Raw genomic sequence first — 21,966 nt, 5'->3', positions numbered from 1 at the left:
TTTGAATTAGGGTTTTGTTTTTTTCCCTCTTTTTTTACTACTTGAGAGATGGTCGATGGAATTGAAAATGAGGTTGATAGGTATAAGCCTACGTCGATTGAATTACAATCGTGTTATGTTTTTAATTTAGAGCTTAGGACTACGTAAAAGTTGAATGATAAATTTGAATGTTTATTTTTCTAAGATAAATTAGTAATAACTAAAGATATATTATATAACAATATGAGACGTAATGAAAATTCTAACATAATGAATCTTAGATCGAACCACACCAATTAAATTAAATGTTTTTGAAATATTATGTTATAAATATTCATAAATCGAATAGCATATATCAACATTTTCAGATTATATTACATCGAAGCAATGTCTTTTGTTCTTAAAAAACAAAAACAGTTATATACGTGATAGCAAATGACTTCAATATATTGTTTCATTTATTGTTTTAGCTTTCGGGTAGGACTAAAGTTGTATGATATTAATTCATAGTAGATGGTCATCATGATTGAACTCATGACCTCTTAGTTAGTTATTGAGACTATGTCTCTCTTTTTACCACTAGGTCAACCTATTATAGTTTAAATTTATTTAATCGTTCATACGTAATAATTTAAAAATTATTCAAACATATCAAATTATTCGTACAATATCATCCTTAAAGTATAAGAAACTAAAATTATTTAATCGTTGTTATTGTACGTATTTATATGTATATTTTTTAAAAAAATAACAATATTGACAATAAATTGGATGAACGACGGTCTCTTTGGCTTGCAAACAATTTTGTTCCCTCGTTTCCTACTTTATTTTCCGCCCAACCAAAGATTCGAGGTCCCCTAACCCAAAAAAATGGATATCTTTATTTCTCTTTAACAACGTGATTGAATTCTAACTATATTAGTATAACCAAAATCAAGACGACCATAAATATTGTTTTGTTGAATCCATAATATTTTTAATCGATGAATCAGTAGTCATATAAAATATTATTTCATAGAAAAATATATATACAATTAAGTACATTAATTAACAATTGTTTTCCTCTTCTATTGTAATATAAAATATAAAATGACATCTTTCACACGTGTACCCAAGTTACCTAACAATCTTTTTAACATATTCAACTAAGCTTATAATTATTTAATCAATCATGTAAGATTAATCTAATGAATTAGTTTTATTTCATATTTTAACATGGTTTTATCACTTGTAAACATAATTATTAAACAAATTTAAATTTAGATCACACCCTATAAATGCAAACAGTTTATTCAATATTTTACATGAATTGTAGATACTATATTTTAAGATACGACTTATCTTATGGTATACTTAACTTCTCGTACTAAAACAAGTACGACTTAATGGGCACATGAATTTCCTAGTAACCACAAGATTTTTGGTATGAACTTCAACGCTCCAATTGTTTTATTTAAATTAGAAAGTATAGTTATTAAATTAAATATTAAAAATCTAAATTGAACAATATCATATTATTGTATTAATAATTTTTCCTCTTTTCTTTCATCTGGCCGTCTTAGCTCAGTGGTAGAGCGCGTGGCTTTTAACCACGTGGTCGTGGGTTCGATCCCCACAGACGGCGTCTTTGTTTCTCACATTTTATAATTTTTCGCGTTTTACATGTTCGGAAGCTTTTTGGTTACTTATTGATACAATATGACTGTACAAATGTAAATATATCTTTTATACGAGACAAATACGATTAAACTTAAATTTGAGTCCAACAAATACAAAATTTTCAATTTTATGTTTAGTAGATAGTAGATTAAACATATCTTAATTAAATTAACGATATATAGGATGTTAAATTGGGAATTTTAGAATTTATTAGATACTTTTATAATTTTAGAATAAAGTTTAGAAGAATGTATCTCAAAAATTAATTGAAAAGTTTAGAAACTAAGTTAAGGACTAAAAGTAACACATTTAATATAATTTGATACACACTTTTGAGGTTAATTTATAAAAATTAACGTTTTAAGCAAACTTTATGCTTTAACCCAAAATTTGAAATATTTTAAAAAACAAACTTCACAGACTCACTAAATTAATTGAGGGAGAAATTTTTATATTTAATCAGTGTGAAACAAATCTAAACACAATTCTCGAATATATACCATATCTTTTTTTTTTTTTCTTTTGGTAATATTAAACTTCTAAATTTATAATCCATGTGAATAAATTTAATTCAATACAATGTTGTAAATATAAAAAGTGAAAAAAAATTGAAACTATTTAAAATAATAAAATAAAAACTTAAATTATTGTTTTAATTATAAATTTCATAATTTGATATAATTGGAATCGACTTAAAGGGTATTTTTGCAAACTTCACCTACTTTTGATTACTCTAATTAAATAATCTATATTATCTTTAATTTCTTAAAAATTATAAATTTACCAACTAAATACACTTTTACTAAACTCTTGTATCGTGTTAAGTCGATTTTTGATATTGTAATAGTGTAAATTATCTAAATATATATATATATATAACAATTTAATCACATAAAGAAAAATAACTCACCAAGATTAAAATCCTATCATTTCAATGATTTACATATATATATTATATCGAAACAAATTATGCAATCGCGAAGAGATATGAATTCTAATAATAAAATATAACAAAGTCATCTAATTTTTCTATAAATTTAAAAAATTATGGACGGAATTGATCTTTTAAAAACTATATTATTTAAAGACATTTAAGCGGTCCCCCTAAAAAGATGGTCCACATCACATGTTACACACAGCTAAGGTAACGGAGAGACAAATATATATATAAATAAAATTCTAATATACCATTATACTTCTTTCATTTTTCAATCAATCTTAAAATTATTATTTGCATTAATATTTTGTCACTTGCAATAATCTATCTATTATTTAACTAATTCTGATAAATATACAGAAAAAAAAAGATTGAGGAAAATAGGATATTATTTTTCCTTTCAATACTATATTTTTTTAATTAAAGGAAGAAAATCATCATCATCATCATCATCATAGGTTAAGGAAGCGAGCTAGCTGGGTGGGATTTACAATACCTTCAAGGTGGGGCCCATTGTGTTTCAACAAATTAGCCACCTCCACGTAGGATTGGTAATTCTTCTTTGGGTGGTGTAATTGGGCTTCGGCTTGGCGCTTCTCTTGAGGCTCTGTAGTGAGTGGAGGAGAAGAAGAAAAGGAAGAAAAGGAAGAAGAGGAAGAAGCCATAGCGTTAGCGTTAGCATTAGCAGCCGGATCTGGATTATCCCAAGTCTGACCGAAGAGCGTTCCTTTAGTGAGGAACTCGTGAGCCAAGTAGCCGGCAAGGAGCTGCTTGGAATGCGGCGTCGGCGTCGGCTTGGGTACTTTAGCCGTCAATGGCAGTTGGTGGGCCTCATCATCATCATCATCATAATCAAGGCCCTCTCTTTCTTTCCTCTTGTTGTTGGGCCTAGGTGACGTCATTAATCTACGAGGAGGTAAACGCATCGTTTTGGTGGTATTACTATTCATCATCCTTCAAATCTTCTTCTCTCTTCTTAACCTAAACCTACTACTACTACTCCCCCACAATGCATGCCACGTCAGCAAATAATAAAAATAATAGCAAAATATAAAAATAAAAACCCCTTCCAAAAATTTCCACGCCCAATCCCTATGTTTTAGTAATTTCACAAATAAACCCCCAGAAGCCAGGCTGATAAATTAGTTTAGTAATTGATAAAGGAGAGGGAGGGAGGGAGGGGGGCAAAAATAGAAAAGGAGAAACAAGGGGAAGAGAAAAATAGAAAGAAAGAGAGAATGGAATAGAGGAAGTTGAAGAGGAAGGGGAGGGGGAGGGAAAGGTAAGGGATGGTGTTATTTATAGAAGAGAAGATATGGATTTGGGCTTATTGTTTTGAGAAAATTACGAAAAAGCCACAATGGAGAGAGATTAAATGACGAAAATAGCCTTGAGATTAGGGGTTTTTTGGTTTTCCACTTTTTCATGCCAAACGTACGACTCATCTGTTTTTCAGAAAAAAGAAGGGAACTAGATTCTTATTTATCGCTTCCCTATCATTTTGTTTTTAAAAACCTTTCCTCCCCTCTTTACCTATTTACTCCCCCGATTTTAAAATCTGTTTCTTTTAATTTGCCTTATTCATGCCATGCCGAAATATAAAGAGAATTTGGGTTTCCCAAGGCATTCGATTTTGTGTCAGTTTTGGTACTTAAGTTAGAGATAAAATAACATCTAACTCTGATTAGGATTTAGGAATGCCAAAAACTTTATATTAAACGCCACATCAAATCTCCTTTTAAATATATTCTTCTTACGGTTCTGTTTAACCTAACCTAAACTTACAACTCCTAAATTTCTTAACTATTCTGCTCTTTTTACTCTAGCGTTGAAGCCTTTTTCATATGTATTTGGAGTATTTTTCCCTCCCTAATTACAAATTCACAGTTGCCACTTGAAGGTCCAGTCTTTTTTTATAGTCACACTCAACCTTCATTCCTAGTTGAGGTCTAAAGGTTATTTGTTTGGACAACTTTTTATTCCCTTGTTTTTAAAAATGGACTTCGAACTTATTTTAACTAGTCATATGTCATTTTAAATTAAACAAACAATTTTTAAAAATCGGTTTCTTGTTAGTATAAATACTTTAAATCTATATAACATATTAATCCATTATTATTCATGTCAAATTGTCAATAATAAATTACTTATTAGATTCTATCTCTGGTTAACTAACGATGGATGTAAAATAGTTTGTCTTAGTCAACCAAAACTCTAAATGCTCTTAGTGGAATCTTTCTCGAGACCATAACCTTAAATCTCTTTATATACTAGTTCAATTATGATTTTCATTAAATTCTGGTCAGTGTAGGAATTGGCTTCTACCCTTCCATACTCAATTAGGAATCATGGATGACATAATAGACCTAATTTAATAAATATACATATTCCGCACTTTACCTATACGTATTATTTAAATACATCCAACATTTCTCTCCAAAACTATTTCTTAGAAATTTTAGATGTCGTATGATTAATTTTATAAAAAGAAACTTTAATAGTCTTTTAAATTTGTTTAAACGATAACTAAAACAGTATGTTTATTAACGCAGTAATAACCACACGTATTTTTCACAACTTGAAAACTAAAATTGTAATTCTTTTTTTATTATATAGTTTTTATATACAAAATCAGTAAAGGGAAAAACAAACATAATGTTGTAGGAGAAATTGAAGCTACCTAAATATGCAAAGGTAGGGAAAATAAGGTTGGACCACTGCTACAATTTTTGGCTTTTGTTCAACCCAAAAAGAAAAAGGACTTGAATGTGAGTAATGTCGAGTTCGGCTAAAATGAGTCTAAGAACAATAATTAATTGATTTAAAACCGTCTAATCCTAACTTGTGTAGGATAACGAAAAAATTATTCCATCATAATTCTAAAAGAAAATTGTAAATTTCGCTTCATTCTTCCTACGTATACATGTCTTATTATACTTCAAACGAGAAAACAAAACTAAATTTTTGTTCTCGACTTCAAACATTACATTTTTTTTTTCTTTACATTACAAACTCTTTATTTTATTGTTGTTTAATTAGGGAAATTTGAATTTAGATGATTACAAATACACTCAATAAGTTAAGCTTTTATTGTTGTTTAATTATATTAACTTTCAGTTAATAATATGTTTATTTTTCAACGGTTTATTTTAAATGGGATTAATTATTTTGTAATTAAACTATTAACGTTTCAGTCTTTATACTCAACCAATGGGAAGAAAAATAATTAAAACCTCTCGGTGTTAATTATTTGTGATTTTAATTGTAAGAAAAATTTGATATTATAATATATTACAAACTTAATAAAAGAGTAAAAATCTTCGTAATTTGCTTTTCTAATAATACTATCTAAGAAAAATTGTAATCTTTACTCTAAAATTTGATAAAAATTAAAAAGTTTAGTTTTATTTTAATTTGAGAATAATCTAGTGAATAAAGAAAATATATTTTTTAGAATATGTGAGGTAAAAAGACCGAACCTCCAAATTATATTCATAATATCTAATCTAAAAGAACGTTTATTTTTCATTTTGCTTCTTGAAGTAATTTGTTGTCGGGTTATACGATAATATAATTTGACATTAAAAAACATTAAATTATAGATATATTTTTTAGGTGTGTGACAATCGATTTAAACATTTGTTTGGGTGTAAAATAGATATTGATATCATTAGAAGAAATGTATACACATTAAATATTAGATTTTGTTGAATTAAATTTGATTATGTACTTTTTTAAATAAAATAAAATTATGATTTGAGATCTAACTTTTTGCTTTTTCTATACATATAAATAAAGAATTACAACCCCATTTTTCATGAAGTATTTTTTCTCCCTCTTGGATCAAATTATAGTTTCTTTTAATCATTCCACTTAAAATACACTTTCCAATGTTAATATTTTAAATTTATATAGGTAGATTTTATTTTTTAACCACATGAATTCGTATAAAAGAAATCATATAGTTTATATAAATTGAATTGAGCAATAATAGATAAACTTTTAGTTACATATTACAAATTTGGTTAAAGCTAAGTTTTTGGGATATGAAAATGAAATGGGACAATTATGTGGTTGGAAGTTTGAAGAAGAAGCCTACTCCCTTATTTGATACAAAGTTAGTATCCAATGCGACAATACCTACGTTCAATGTAAATCGATCTCCTAAGTAACTTTTTGCCATCAACTATTGGTAACTAAAAAATATAATTATTATTGATATTGATAAATATAAAGTCAACTTTGTTTATAATTTAAAATTTTCCCACAACTACTTTCATTTTCTTCTTCCTGGTAAAGGGACGGTAGAAAATAGTAAATTTTAATTTGATAAAATATTTATAACATATATCAAAATTTTCAGATTCTATAAACGATAGATACTAAATAATATTTGATTTATTTTGCTAATTTATAAAATGTTCCAAATAAATATTGTTGATTAGCAAATTTTAACGGATTATAGATTGTCGAAATATGAAATATTGTTAACATGAGTTTAGCTTGTGAGTTATGTTTCTATTGACAAGAGGTTCCGGATTCAAATCATCACTCCAGCAATTATTACAGTAGGTTTAATTTGACGTAAATGGCAACTAAATCAATTATACGACCTAATAATCTTGTTTATACGGACAATTGTCCAAAAACTAAAATTCTTTAAAGATATTTTATTTATAATCAAACAATAATGCTAATTCAATGTTCTTTTCATACACTTTATTTTCTATTATACTTTTCTAAAATATTGACTAAATTTAAACAAATAACTTTCACAAATTTATTTTCAAATTGGGCAAGGATTCCAAAAGTCTTTTATTTTTAAAAGAAATATCAATAAGTCAATGGTTACAAAATCAGATTAAGATATGTATATGTGTGTGTATATTCATATCATATACATATATTATTTATAAAATTATATATATATTATGCAATATTAGCCAAGAAGAGCAAAAGAAAATGACAAATTTGACTTATTATTATTGCCTTTGTAACTTACTAATGCGTAGGTCCATTATTCGATTATGACATTTCGTTTCCAATATTCTATTGATTAATTTATTTATTTAATAAATAATTGATCTACTGTTCTCATTTTTATATAATAGAATATCATAAAACAAAATATAGAAACTTTTGAGTACCACAATCTAACTTTTAAAATAACAAAAGTAGAATTAATTCTATTTTTAAATAAAAAGAAAAATGTTTTGTAGTATAAAATATATTGTAAGGGTATAATATAATAATAATAATAATGAAGAACATACCAAATTAAAATCGTTCAAACATGATACATGCATCAATTATTATGTATTTTTGACCTTATAATATATTTTTTTATCCCAAATCAATAAATAATAATGAAAAGAAATAAACAAATCTTTGTTTTAATTTGTAAAGGATAATTAATAGTTGTATGATTTTCAAATAATAGCATAATGAATGAAAACTTGTCAAAAATTGACAGAATATATACTCTTAATATAAAAAATAAGTGTAAATAATTTGTTTTTTTCTATTAATTCTTTAAAATATTTAAAAAATAACAAAAATTTTAGATTCTATCAACATTTATATTTATTATTAAAAGTTATAAGTCCCATGATGGACTTTAGGAAAATGAACATTACCCTAAATTATGTTTAAAATGTGCCATTAAAAAATAAATATGCATCTTTTATAGGTACAATATTAATAACCATTGATTATTACTCTAACTTGGTTTCCTATATAAAATGAAATTTAGACAATTGTTTTTGAGTGAAAATTCAAATTTTCAAAAAAATTAAGAAAATTTAATATAGAAAAGTTTATTTAATTTATTTAATTTTCTCATCTTCAGATTCGTTGGGCATATATTTAGATTAAAAACAAAATTTTAAAATCTAAATTTTTTAGAAAATATTTTATTTCTTAGAATAGGAGAGACATTAAATTATCAATTAAATTAAAAAGAGACAAAAAAAAAAAAAGTGTAGCATATTAATTGAATAAATTAATCAAAGTCAAATTGTGATAATTAAAACATTAATTTAGGTTAGGGTTCTTAATTAATCTTCATGGGGAATCAGGCAAGGGGTGGTGGCGCAGTTGGCTAGCGCGTAGGTCTCATAGCTAAAGAGTTATCCTGAGGTCGAGAGTTCGAGCCTCTCTCACCCCATTTCTTTTTTTTTTTCCTTTCAATCACTGTTCGTTTCAATTTCTAAACTCCAATAAATTGCGTAACGAGTTTTTCTCATGTTATAAGAAAAAATATTTATATTGTTTTGACATTCGATTCTCGTATGTATTAGACTTTGTTGTAGGTGTTTGGTGGTGTTGATCTTCGATTCGCTTCCCCTTTATTTGATCTCAATATATTATCTAAGCTAGCTAATGAAAGAAATTATTGCATCGATGTGAATACTAATGCTTAATGCACTGTAATGTCTAAGCTAGTACAACGAGTGACATAAATTGCATAACGCGTTTTTCTCGTGCTATAAGAAAAGTTTTTCTCATTCTTCCAAAACTTAAAGTAGACGTTTTATCCACCAATATTTATGTTGTTTTGGTACTTGATTCTCGTATGTATTAGACTTTGGTGTGGGTGCTTGGTGATCTTCATCTTCGACTTGCTCTCCCTTTATTCGATCTCAATATACACTATTAGTTAACCTACGAAAGAAACTCTTTGCATTGATGTGAATACTAGAGCTTAATGCACTGTAATATCAAAAGTTAGTTCAACGAGTGACATATTCAACTAAATACAAATGAATGTCAAGTTTTTCCTTTAGGGTGCTTAAGTTTGCCTCTAACACAACAAATCTAAGAGTATCGGTGACGACAGTGGTGCTATGAACATTTATAATTCTAAAGGGTTTTTTTGTTTTTAAAACAATGGATCTTCTTTATTTTAATATGTAATTCGATTTATGTTTCATTTTCTTAATGCTGAAATAACAAAAGTAACCATTAACTCTAAAAATCTTTAAGACTTGGTTTTATAATCATTATGTGTTCATCAACGGCGGGGTGGTGGCGCAGTTGGCTAGCGCGTAGGTCTCATAGCTTCCGAGTAATCCTGAGGTCGAGAGTTCGAGCCTCTCTCACCCCATTTATCTTTTTCCTCTTTACATCCTTATATTAATCTCCTAGTATTTATTCATTTTTATTTTGTTGAAAAATAATCAAAATTTATTCACACAATTATAATTTTATATTAAAATTTACCCTAAGCATTCAATTTCATTAAATTAATTTCGATAGGTTTGACCATTTTTTATTATGTGGTTTGAAAAGTATTTGTAATTAAAAACTCAAAAGGTAAATTTCAACGCCTATATAATAAATTACTTAATAACTTATATATATATATAAACATTAAATTTGTTTTTCAAAAATTGAACATGTGTTTTCTTTACAGAAAAAAATATTATTTTTTAATTAAAAAAGATGCATTTTAAAAAATAATTACAAAATTTATCAAATTATCTATAACTCATTTAAAATTTTTAATTTTTGTTGTGTGGTTGATGTTCGTTCACCTTAGTTTAAACTCATACTCAATTCTTACTCATATTTAAAACCAATATTAAAAAGTATAAATGAATGAAAGGACAAAAAAAAACGTGTAGAATATAGCTATTATAGGAAAGTTGTTAATTTCATTTAGTTTGAGTAAATCAATTTACGAGGTCTAATATTTAATATTTAAAAAAAATAATAGATTTTACAAAATATTTCCAAGTTATAACAAATTCTATCAATAGTCGTTGATATGTTATAATGATAGAAGACTTTTAATGATAGAATACAAAAATTTGCTATAACTTGTAAATATTTTAGTTTATTTTATTATTTTTAAAAATGACTTTTAATTTTTTTTTGGACATGCTTTCTTAAAAGATTTAAATATAACAAAAAAAATCCACCAAAAAAAGAGAGGTGAAATGTTAGGTTAAAGAACTGTTATATTATATTCATTCAAAGGAAGCCATAAACAATGGTAAATAAATACATACAAGATATGAAGATGAGAGATTGGACGAAAGATATTGTGAGCCAAACTTAAAGCTTTACACGTGTAAAATTAATATTATATTAGTCATGCAGTTTTTCTCGCGAATATCTTTAACCACTTAATATAAATTTCAAAGATCCTAATATAGTAACTTCTTTTGCGAACTAACCAACTTTTCTCGCGAAAGAACTTATACTTAATCATATAAGATCTTATGGATTGATTCAAACACCAACGTCTTTATCACGAAGTCTTATTTCAAAACTCCTCTTATCCAAACCGCAAATTTAGAACACATAACCGAATTTTACTTACTATATTCAAATTAGAAATGAAAGTACGTATAATCCGTTATCATTAAACTAAGATGACGTCGTAAATTATAAAGCAATTAGTGGAAGGGAATAATTTTTTTTTGCTCTTTTTTATTTAATTTAATCATATTTATTGTGGAATTTGCAAAAGTCTATTTGTTGGTTACAATTTCAAATTCCAATTCCAACGGTCACTTACTTTACTCTTTACAATAAATACAAATTTAACTTCAAATTACAATAAAATAAACTCAATGCTAAAAGAAACCCACAAGCTCTCCGCTCCAAATTTCAAATTTCCACATCCTTTCTTCTTCCCTTTCCGAACCGAACTTCCATGAAAGACCACCATTTTTAACCCAATCTTCTTCTTCTTCTAAAGTAATTACAAAGCGATGGGTTGCTTTTTTGCTTGCTTTGGTTCTTCTAAAAACTCCAAACGCCTCAAGAATCATCACCCTTCCACCGTTATTCAGGTCCTTAATTAATTTTCTTTCTTTCTTTTCTTTCTTTTTTATCTAATGAGCAAAAAAGAATTTGTGGGGGCGAACTGTTATTGAATAATTTGGCTAATTTTGATGTGGGTTTGGTGCAGAGGAATGCGATCGCTAAGACCCACCAATCTTCTGTTCATACTTTGCTTGACGACTCTAACAATACACTCTTCCATCCGGTTGAAGCTGGGTGAGTACTTCAATTCTCGAATTATAATTTTATTATTTTGTTATACATGTGGGAAGATTGGTTTGTTTATATGTTTCAAGAAGTTACACTTTTATCTATGAGTTTTTTAATTTGATCTTCATTTTGTTTCTAGGTATTAAGAAATTGTATTTAGTTTTGAGTTTAGATTTGTTCATAGGTTTAACCAATAATATACTTTTTTTGGAACAAATTCAAACTTCGACTGGAAAAGTAGAACCTTTTAAAGATCATAGTTGAAATCTACCACTGTGATATTTGGTGTAATTTAACTTTTTTTTTCTTGTATAATTTTGGTTTTGGTTAGAAATAAGAACAACGAGGCTTATGATCATAGGAATAGGATTGATGGGTTAGAAGTGGCTTCTGTGAAATCTCACGAGGATGAGCATATTGTTTTACCACAACAAGATGCTGTTTCAGTTCATGGGAAGAAACAAGGCCAGAAGGAGGAAGAAGACAGTGAGGAAAAACTAAGCAAATCCGAATCTTCTTCTGAAGATTTTGTTGTTCCTCTCAATGCCAACTTCAAATCATCTTGCCCTCGAATTCATCGATACGGGAACTGTAAGGATAGTGATGATGAAGATGAGGATGAGGTTTTTGATACTCATCTTGACAGTGATGAAAATGATGAACTTGGAATAGTTGAATCAATGAAGGAAGATTCTTCTGTGGATGAAAGTTCAATGGATGTTTGTAGGTTAAACCCAACAAATGTGAGGCATAGGACTGCTTATGTTTCCTCCGTACTGAATCCAGTTGAAAATCTTTCTCAATGGAATGCTGTGAAATCCAAGAAGGAATTTCCACCAAAACTTCAGAAAGAGAATGCCAAATTAGAACAAGAATCAAGTGTTGATGGATTTCCATACAGTTCCGAGCCGAGTGGAGAACCGTGTGTTGATGCCAGCCTTTCTAACTGGTTGCCTTCATCACAAGCAACACCAGTCAAGATTACTCCAACAATGGCTTTAGAAGCCACTATGACTCCACTGAAAAGTGGGACATTGCAAGGATCGAGCTCTCTGAAAGGAAGCGGCCACAGCAAGATGTCTGAAGTTGGAACGGCCGGGATGTATCACAGACAAGGAGTGAGTCATAAGGATTGCGATTCAGCTTCTTCATTTAAAGGAATACCAAATACAACTAGCAAGTATCGAGAGGTATGGGTTTGAAGCAGTTATTTAAGGGATCAGTTTGAAATGGCTTTTTAAGTGGAAAAAATGTTTTTAGACGAAGAATTTCTTAGCAATTGTCCTTTTGTTTGTGAGTGCAGGATAAGACAGTGAAGTGGCACTCCACACCATTTGAAACAAGGTTGGAGAGAGCTTTGAATAGTAGAGGAGTTGCAGCTTGAAGCTTTTGGAGAACTGTTTATTTGTTGTCAACTCTTTTATTTTCTTCTATTTAGTTATGTAAAGTTTGTTTATTTGTTTGTAAATTAGTTTAACGGTTTGACTTCCTTCTAATAGTCTGATTATATTGATTTGTTTGTGAATCAGTTGCCCATTGTATTCTCATGAAATACCATTTTGGTGTGTTTTTACATATGAAACTAATATTGTGAGATTATGTATCGAAATGAAGTTCATTATGTTTTTGTATATTCATTCAAACAACAAAAGGCTACAGATCTCAAAACTTCAAACATTCGAACACAACTGAGGCAACCCAACAAAAATAAGTGAAAGGGGAGCATCATAGAGCAAATCTAGCAATCAACTCCACATTGTTTGAGGACAGGACCAGTTTGCTTGGGCAAGAAGGGATCAATACGCACCCAAACCAGTGAAAATATGGAAGCAAGAAGCACGGACCAAAGGACAACAATGGTGGGAGTCCTGTTTTGTTTTCCCATCAGACCCTTGAGGAAAGGATAGAGATGAACAATGACCCAGAAAGCGAAAAACAGCTTTCCAAATAGAGGACCCCATGAACCGTAGCCATTGTTGATTGCATCTGAAATTCCAGCAACCACTCCAACCATATTCAAGATTATGAGAGTGGTTGGTGGGATAAGAAGAGTCGTCCACTTGAAAAGATAGAGCTCTCCGAACTCGGTGTCTTCAGCGGCTTTTGCTGTAACTGTGAAGTTGGTGTCTACTCCACCAAGGACCTTGAGAAGGCCTTGGAACACTGCAAAAAGATGTGCAGAGACACCACCAATCACCCAGAATTGCTCATTACGCCATAAGTCTTCAATGCTCACTTCACTCCATCGAAGCTCCAGCACCGCCGTTGCAATGATGGAAATAAACAAGGCCATGAACCAGACACTAGCCAAGTTCGTCAACTGCAGAAAATATGCTCATATTTTAGTGCTTGTAGATGAACACTTGGTTGTTTTAAGTTGATTGAGAAGAGATGCAACAAAGAACAGTGATGAATCACTTACTGTGGGGATAATGAATTTTCCAGTGAGAAGACAGACAGCAGGGATTGTGCAGTAAGCAAGTAATGGAATAGAAGTAAAAGGGTAAACAATAGTGTTGATGTAAGCAAGCCTCTCAAGCCATTTTAGCTTTCCTCCATAAGCATACCACAGCGGGCAGTGTCGGCTGAGGAAGATTTCAACAGAACCTAAAGCCCATCTCAGAACTTGGTGCAAACGATCCGAAAGATTTATCGGAGCCGATCCCTTGAACGCTGGTCTATGGGGCATGCAGTACACCGACTTCCATCCTCTACAATGCATCTTGAATCCAGTCAAAATATCCTCAGTGACAGACCCGTAAATCCAACCTATCTGCAAAAGAAACATATTTGTTCACCAGGAAGTGTTACTTAAATTCACGTGGAGGTTTTAAAATTAAAGAATATAAAAGCATTGTGCCAATGGCCTCGGCCACGGCCACGAACCTCTTTTCCCCATTCTGTTTTATCTTCATAACCACAGCTTATCACATGGATGGCTTCTTTAACGAGTGATGTGCTATTAGTCCCTTCTGGCAGACCTCCATCTTCCTTAAGGGTGGAAGCGATGAAAACTGGTGACTGCCCGAATCTTTTCTCAAAATTCTTCTGGGACATGAGTGATGACTTCTCCAACTCATCGTAACCTTCAAACCCTTCTTCAATCTCTTCAAGATCAAAAACTGGTCCCGGAGCTTTCCTTACATAACTCTTCCCCATCATTTTCTTCTTCTTGAACAAGCCTCCAAGCAAACCTCTTTCTCCTTTCCTCTTGGACTTCGATTTCCTTGATCCACCGCAGCAGCAGCAGCAGCACCAAGAAGGCCAGCAATCACATGTCATCTTTGGCCTTTTCTCTGAGACTGGTGGTTCATATCCATATAAAGCCTGTCTGTTGAAGACACATCCTGTGCCAACATAAACTGGGCCTTGGATTCCATCTAGTCCTCGCATGTTGATCTGCAATTGCAGTTAGTATCCACTCAATAACAATGGAGTTTAAACAAAGACATGATTAATACGTCAAATGAGCTTCCGACTTACATCAAAGAACACTATATTTCGGTTAGCATATCTATCGTGGCGATCAATACCATCAAATCTTTGAGGAAACTGAACGTAGCATAGTTTCTTTCCAAGCTGAGGGTCCATTAGAAAGCACATGGCTTCCCTTACAGCTTTGCTATTGTTGACGTAGTGATCACAATCCAAATTCAAGATGAATGGTGCATTTGTGAGGACTGCAGAGACTCGAACCTGTGGCACCCAATACAATAAGGTTCATTCTCATAGTCTTGTTAAAATCATTTGAAGCAGGAGAAGAGCCACTTACAAGTGCATTCATAGCACCGGCTTTCTTGTGGTGTTGATATCCAGGGCGTTTCTCACGAGAAACATATACAAGACGAGGCAACTCTTTGCCTTCGACATCAAGTGCACCTTCACTCCCCAGATACACCTGCAAAGCATAAAAATGGACAATGTTAATGATATGCAGTATATGGGGAAGAAGAAGAATTGAAGGTTAGAGGATTTATGGCAGCATAAAAATGGCGGACCTGTATCATGCCAGGATGATCACGGGTGAGGTTTCCAGGCCATGGAGTCCCATCTTGCATAACCCATCCCTCTTCTGGTTTCTTCTGAGCCTTCGCCACCAACGCATTGATCCTCACCTTGAACTCTTCATATTCCCTCTGCTCCAAAATAACCACCAATTCAGCCTCAATTCACAATCAAAATCAATCAAACCATTAATAAAATCAAATCTTACCTTCATTGCCCTCCTCTCCTTCACAAAGCTCGGCAACACCTTATCCTTCAAGTAATCCATCTTCTGCGAGAAGTAAAACTCCGGAGCTCTAGGTTCAATACTAAACTTCTTACAAAACGGCACCCACCTCCGAGCAAACTCCGCCGTCTCCGCCAGTGTATCAAACAGCAACATCGACGCTCCATCATCCGAAACGTAGCAGCTGACCTTCTCCACCGGATAATCAACCGCGAGAATCGAGAGGACGGTGTTGGCGGTAATGATCGGCGGTTCTTTCAGAGGATCCACTGTACTGACGAAGAAATCGACCGGTGAGAGAAGATTGGGCTCGCCTTCGCGCTCGAACCGCATGGAGAGACGGTCGAGGTAAGTTTCTCGGTTGATTGGTGCCCATTTGGGGAACTGATCGAGAATCCAGGAGAAGCCGAACCAGATTTCGCATATGACGGAGATCAGCCATAAGGGGAATGCGTCGTAGGCCGGAGTAAGGATCCGAAATCGGAAGAAGAATGCAAGAATTACGAGACGGAGAACAATGACGATCCGATATGGACTGATTTTGCTTGACGATATTGGTAGTTTCCGCCATAATGGCTGCCGGGCCTCCGCCAATCTGCCACGACTCACATTCTTTCATAATTACATATAAAATTAATGGCTAAATTGCAAACAAAGTTAACAAAATTATTCTTTTAAGAACTTTATAATATTCTACATAACTTTTTATAATCATTATCATAAGAACAATTTTTTAAAAAAATCTTAGGTGAAAATTGGAATCTAAAATGAGTTTAGAGTCACTTACCCAAGAATTGTTGTTTAAAAATATTTATGATAAAAGCATGTAAACTCAATTTGTCTAATAGAATGGTCGATTTAAAAAAATGTCAAACGTGATATTTACACGTTATACAATATTACAAATTTATTAAAGAAAAACCTATTCGATGCAAAATTGAATTGAGGTATCTCATTTTATGTTTGAAGCTCTAATTATAATATTTGATGCTTTGTTATAAAATTGTCATTTCAAATGTGTTTCTTAGCACTTTCTTTACTTTTCTTTGTTATCTGATTTACTATTTATCGATATAGGTTAAAATGATTTTCACCTAAATACAGGTTATCAATAACTTAGACTAAAATAAATCAACCCTAAATACGAGTCATCCATACAATTTCTAAATACAAAACAGTAGAACTCAAACTAAAATAATAAAGGTAAGGAACACAGATTATTATAACCTTAAATTATAATATCAAATTTCAAACGCTCTTTTGAGATTGAACGTTATATTAAACACTAAATAGGTAAGGAAATAAAAATAATGAAGAATGAAAAGAGGATTGAATTTGCTTACAAGTAGTCATCTTCTTCTTGATCATTGTTACTTCCATCCTCTTTATTCCCTAAACCTCTCTTCTCTTGTCTTACTTTCCATTTATCAATTCTCTCTTTCCATTCTACACTTCCATAGCCACCTTCCTTCTCCCCTTCCATGTCCTTTCCATTCACTGCACAATTTCCATGAACCAAATCATCAGTTCAACACCATCCAAATTTCCAAATTATTAAACCAAAAACAAAACACACAACCACCATGGATTAGAACTATACCACTTCCTGCAACTGAGAACGAGCTCTGCACATTCTTATGCCAATTCTGATCATTGTACCCATCGTTTTCCTGGACAACATAAAAACCCATGAATTGAATTCCTCTGTTTTAACTTACTCTCAAAATCATTTCTACGTTACCGAATGATTAGGCTGTTTTGCTTGAAATTCGTCGTTTTTGTTGTGTTTAATGGGGAATTCATCTTCAAAATCATCAGCATCGTCAGCTTCTTCATCGTCGCCGATCACTCTGGGTGAACCTATAAAATCAGATATATTACTTATTAAGATGCATGGACTAATAGTATATTAACCTTAATTTTACCATAAATAATGAGTTAGCTTGTAATGAAATTTAGAGTAAAATAAGAACGAAGTATAACGTACCTTTGTGACGCTTGTAGCGAGTGTTACATTGTGGACAACACTTGTTTCCTTCGCTCCTTTCATATTCATAACAAGGACGACAAACAGGAAAATTACACGCAAGACATGCCAAAAATACTTTTCCATCTTCTTTCAGTCCTATTTCATCACCACAAACTCGACAGATTTTCGACGAGAGTGGAGGTCCACGGTGACTCTACATATACACAATACTAAAGTTTAGAAACATGTTTAAAGTTGAGAAACTAAATGACAAAATTATAACAATCAAAGAGAGTGAAAACAAGGAAGGGATGATATATGACCTCATCAACAACGTGCGGATAGTGTTGGGAACCAGTGACCAACCCGGCCATGTCTTTGGAGACAGGCCAAGACCAAAACCGATGTAAGTGCCGATCCCGATACCAAGAAAGGAGAGGTTTTTGAGTGTGAGATGAAAGATGGGATAGAGAGCAAAAGGAAGAAAGGGAGAAGAGTTGTATTAAAAGGTTGAGTTGTGAGAAAGGATATGAAATAGAGGTGAAAGAGGTACTACACCAAACTGTGAGTTGGGAAGTCATGGGTTGGTTTTTGAGTTAAAAAGAAGTCAAGTCAGGTTGTGATAGGTGAGAGAGGGATGGTTGGTTCCATTTGGTTCAAATCTGCTTTGCCTTGCCTTCAATTCAAAGTTGCCTCTTTATATATATATTATGTATTATTTTATATACATGTGTGTATATATCTCTACAATACTTCTATTGAAATGATAAGATCTAATATGAAACATCTATGCAACTTTCAATTTACGTGTTACACGAATCTCCCCGCTCATCTATTCTTCCAAATAGATTTAGATTTAGTTAAAATAAAGTTTAAAATATCTTGTAAAACAATTATTCAGATGTAACAAAATTTCAAATTATATTAAAAAGTATAATTTTATAAATATATGTATAGTTCTTTTATTGTACCTTGAAAATATACATTTGAATGGATGCTGGTATGGATTTGTTGGAAAGTGTTAACAAAAATTTGAAACTTGATTAATTCATCACCTATTTATTAAGAAATTACTTAAAGATAAAATTTCAACTTAGAGATATATAATTGTAATATATAAGTAACTTATGCAAGTGATGGGTAAATTGATTTTGAGAATTATAGCTCAATTGATCTCTCGTATTTCGCTATAATTTTTCACAAGTTCAAACACACTATGAGTCAAATAGTTCATAGAACTCATAGAAACAATTTCAATGCTTGTGTAGCCTACTACTTTCAAATAACTACATCACAACCAATCAATGACGAAAACCTCTTCTGAAAATGTCACCTAACCTACCCTCAACCTCAAAAACATTCCACCAATAAACTATTATTTCAAAAAAATAATAATAATATTCTCATCAATCTTCATGGGTTGATTTTAGAATGGAACTTTCCCAACAAGAGCAGGCAAGAACGACGAAAACTTTCTAATGCTTCTTCAAATATTAACGTTATAAGACATGCAACCTTCGTATCTATAGAAAAAACTGCAAGAGTTCATGAAACAGAAAGGAGCAAAAGGCAACACCAATTTAAACTTGAGCGATACAGTAAGATTAAGAGAACTCAAAAATGAGCTTGCATCAGTGTCTAACAAAGCAGAGGCAAACCCAACCAAAAGAAAACTAGAAGAAAATCTAAAACATGGCATGACCCTATAATGGCTTTGGCTCTCATGCGATGGCATTCGCCGCACTTGCAATCCTCGGCCAGAGATCAGCACATTCCTTTCCGATGGGGCCAGTAATTGCCGAACCTGTAATCAAATGCACAACCGTCATTAATCTCTGAAATAGGGAAGGGGTTGCTATCCAACCCAAGAACATAACGGTTCACCATAAATGATGTCCAGATTTCATGAAAGACCATTCGTTCTTTGTTTACCAATAATGTGGTGTTATCAATGTTAAAACTGGCAGCTAGTACTTTAGTTTTATTAGTATCTATGTCCAACACTTGGACACACTCCAATGCATGTTCCGAACATTTGATGAACATGTATCAAACACTAAACTTGCTGTGTGCATGTTCTAGATTTCAAAAAATAATGTTTCAACGTGCACATTGCTTCTTACAATCTGCACCTACTGGTTAGTGGAAACTACTAGGCAAGCTTCGAATTTTCCACCCAGAATTGCCTTTGTCAAATTTCAAGGCTTACATAATAATTAGCATCTTATGTGACATGTCACACATTTAAAGGCATCATATACTACTAGCTTACAGAGCCATTACATTCTAAGTTGACCTAAACACCCGTTGGTATAAAAATAATACTGTGAAAAATAAATAAAGAAACAAACATTACCTTTCATTTCGCCCTTGGGATTGACGATAACACCAGCATTATCTGAAAGAGAAAAAATACGATATATGTAAGAAAAACACAACAACAAGTTGTAATGGTTTATAGTGGAAAGAATTTACATTTGAATCCAGTACAATCATCTTATTCACTACTACTTCACAATCAATTGTCCAGCAAACTTCTTGATCAAAAAGGGATAAAATGCGTTACTTCCCAGCCAACATTTCAGAGATATTAAAATCTCAAAAGGACAAAAACAAAGCCTCCAAATTACAATGGAACAGTCCCAATTAACGTATTAAAAAATCACGTCCAATTTTCAAGAGAGAATTGTTTGTGAATACAGAAAAAGAACATAAACCATCCTAATGGGATCCAGATTATACACAATCAAACTACAAAATAAAAGGAAGTAGCAATCCTTTCTCATAAACTTAGACATTCATCTTTCTACAATCTTACAAGGTGTAGCAAATTCAAAAATTCTAGAAGCTATCGTATACTGAAAGAAAAATGGTTGCCCTAGTCATAAAATGGCGTTTACACATAAGGCTCGTCAATCAAATGGATAACCATTAAAATATATTGGAAAAAAGGGGACAACTTATTTTAATAAAAAAATAAAAAAGAACAACAAACCATAAGTCCTTCATATGGAGAAGTAATATGACACGAGGCAGCCAAGTTCTGAATAAATTTTCACAGTAATGAGATAAACGACCATACGAACAGCAAAGAGAAAGCTACAGTTACGAAATTGCAAGTTCAACCCACAGATAACACTGATAACCCAACAATTAGTATCGTAAATAGTCCTAATTCAACACCCATAACGACTTCCCACCCAAGTAAGTTAAACAAGATCCTCCTCCATTCAACGAAGCAGAAACAAACAACAACGCCAAAAAACCAAATAGGGAAAGGATGAAAATAGGCAAACCTTCGAAATACATGAAAACACCATCCTTTCGGCGCCATGGCTTGCGCTGCCTAACAATAACAGCAGGCAAGACCTTCTTCCTGAGATCAGGCTTGCCTTTCTTGACAGTAGCCATAACCATATCACCAACACATGCGGATGGCAACCTATTAAGACGACCCTTGATCCCTTTCACGGAAATGATGTAGAGATTCTTAGCTCCCGTGTTGTCTGCACAGTTGACAGTAGCAGCCACTGGAAGACCCAGTGACATCCGAAACTTGTTCCCAGCGGATCCTCCCCTACCTGTGATAGCAACCAAATTAGTTCCAACGATTCATAAAACGATACCAACAGCAGAGTAAATTCATTTTGACCAACAAGAAGCCATTGAAGAACAAGCACTAAAGAAGAAGAAGAAGAAGAAGAAGAAGAAGAAAACCTCGCTTCGACATTGTCGATGGATTTTGGCTTCTCTCCCGCGGCCGCTATAACAGAAGCATTAGCATTAGTTTTAGTTTTATATGCATTACGCCACTCTTAGAGCTCTAGGGTTTTGGGTTGGACATTTTTACATAAATACCCTCAGAAGCTATAGGTTTTTTCTTATAAATGCCCCTCCATGAATTATGACGTCAAAATAATTCCTATTTATTATTATTATTATTATATTATAAAAACTTATTATCTTGTTAAACTAAATTTGATTTTTGAAAATTCATCTTATATTATCCTATTTACCCCCAAAATATTCAATTTAATATCATATAGAAACACTATTATTTTGGTTCATGGGTTGCCATTTTAATTTACTTACTTTATTTGTTAAGAGGGATGAAAACAGGATTGGTTAAATTACTTTATGAGTACAAATTTATTAGGCTTCCCAACTTTTAAGTTAATCCAAACAAAC

At 31.8% G+C, this 21,966-nt stretch overlaps 4 protein-coding genes and 2 non-coding genes across 7 annotated transcripts; 3 read left to right on the top strand and 3 right to left on the bottom strand.

Moving 5' to 3' along the window:
• The first annotated feature begins 1,531 nt into the window (after positions 1-1,531).
• TRNAK-UUU lies at positions 1,532-1,603 on the top strand. Its single transcript has one exon. It is a non-coding gene; the product is annotated as a tRNA-Lys (tRNA).
• Positions 1,604-2,963: 1,360 nt separating this feature from the next.
• On the bottom strand, positions 2,964-3,857 carry LOC105435768. The gene has a single exon (XM_011658476.2). It carries the CDS (start codon positions 3,526-3,528, stop codon positions 3,028-3,030), a length of 501 nt encoding a protein of 166 aa, XP_011656778.1. The 5' UTR covers positions 3,529-3,857; the 3' UTR covers positions 2,964-3,027.
• A 4,799-nt stretch (positions 3,858-8,656) lies between these two features.
• Positions 8,657-8,741, top strand: TRNAM-CAU. The gene is given in 2 exon segments: positions 8,657-8,694; positions 8,706-8,741. It is a non-coding gene; the product is annotated as a tRNA-Met (tRNA).
• A 2,399-nt stretch (positions 8,742-11,140) lies between these two features.
• LOC101205962 lies at positions 11,141-13,199 on the top strand. 2 transcript variants are annotated; one of them, XM_004140525.3, is made up of 4 exons: positions 11,141-11,376; positions 11,496-11,584; positions 11,940-12,768; positions 12,882-13,199. In XM_004140525.3, the coding sequence occupies exons 1-4, from the start codon at positions 11,296-11,298 to the stop codon at positions 12,960-12,962; spliced, it is 1,080 nt and encodes a 359-aa protein (XP_004140573.1). In that variant the 5' UTR covers positions 11,141-11,295; the 3' UTR covers positions 12,963-13,199. The 2 variants fall into 2 exon arrangements, with proteins under 2 accessions (XP_004140573.1, XP_011656777.1); XM_011658475.2 differs by having other exon boundaries at positions 11,910-12,768.
• LOC101205733 (cellulose synthase A catalytic subunit 4 [UDP-forming]) lies at positions 13,182-18,283 on the bottom strand. The gene is made up of 12 exons (XM_004140524.3): positions 18,102-18,283; positions 17,797-17,992; positions 17,551-17,669; positions 17,410-17,479; positions 17,153-17,306; positions 15,792-16,404; positions 15,577-15,714; positions 15,351-15,476; positions 15,062-15,274; positions 14,465-14,977; positions 14,001-14,351; positions 13,182-13,898 (listed from the first exon to the last, which is right to left on the bottom strand). Exons 1-12 carry the CDS (start codon positions 18,150-18,152, stop codon positions 13,317-13,319), a joined length of 3,126 nt encoding a protein of 1,041 aa, XP_004140572.1. The 5' UTR covers positions 18,153-18,283; the 3' UTR covers positions 13,182-13,316.
• Positions 18,284-19,238: 955 nt separating this feature from the next.
• Positions 19,239-21,656, bottom strand: LOC101206444 (60S ribosomal protein L23). The gene is made up of 4 exons (XM_004140527.3): positions 21,496-21,656; positions 21,075-21,359; positions 20,135-20,176; positions 19,239-19,582 (listed from the first exon to the last, which is right to left on the bottom strand). The coding sequence occupies exons 1-4, from the start codon at positions 21,506-21,508 to the stop codon at positions 19,500-19,502; spliced, it is 423 nt and encodes a 140-aa protein (XP_004140575.1). The 5' UTR covers positions 21,509-21,656; the 3' UTR covers positions 19,239-19,499.
• Between the last annotated feature and the right edge of the window lie 310 nt (positions 21,657-21,966).

The sequence above is a fragment of the Cucumis sativus genome, chromosome 6 (assembly GCF_000004075.3).
Source record: "Cucumis sativus cultivar 9930 chromosome 6, Cucumber_9930_V3, whole genome shotgun sequence".
Taxonomy (NCBI): domain Eukaryota; kingdom Viridiplantae; phylum Streptophyta; class Magnoliopsida; order Cucurbitales; family Cucurbitaceae; genus Cucumis; species Cucumis sativus.
The sequence above is the reverse complement of the archived record's forward strand: the minus strand, read 5'-3'. Positions and strand labels throughout refer to the sequence as shown.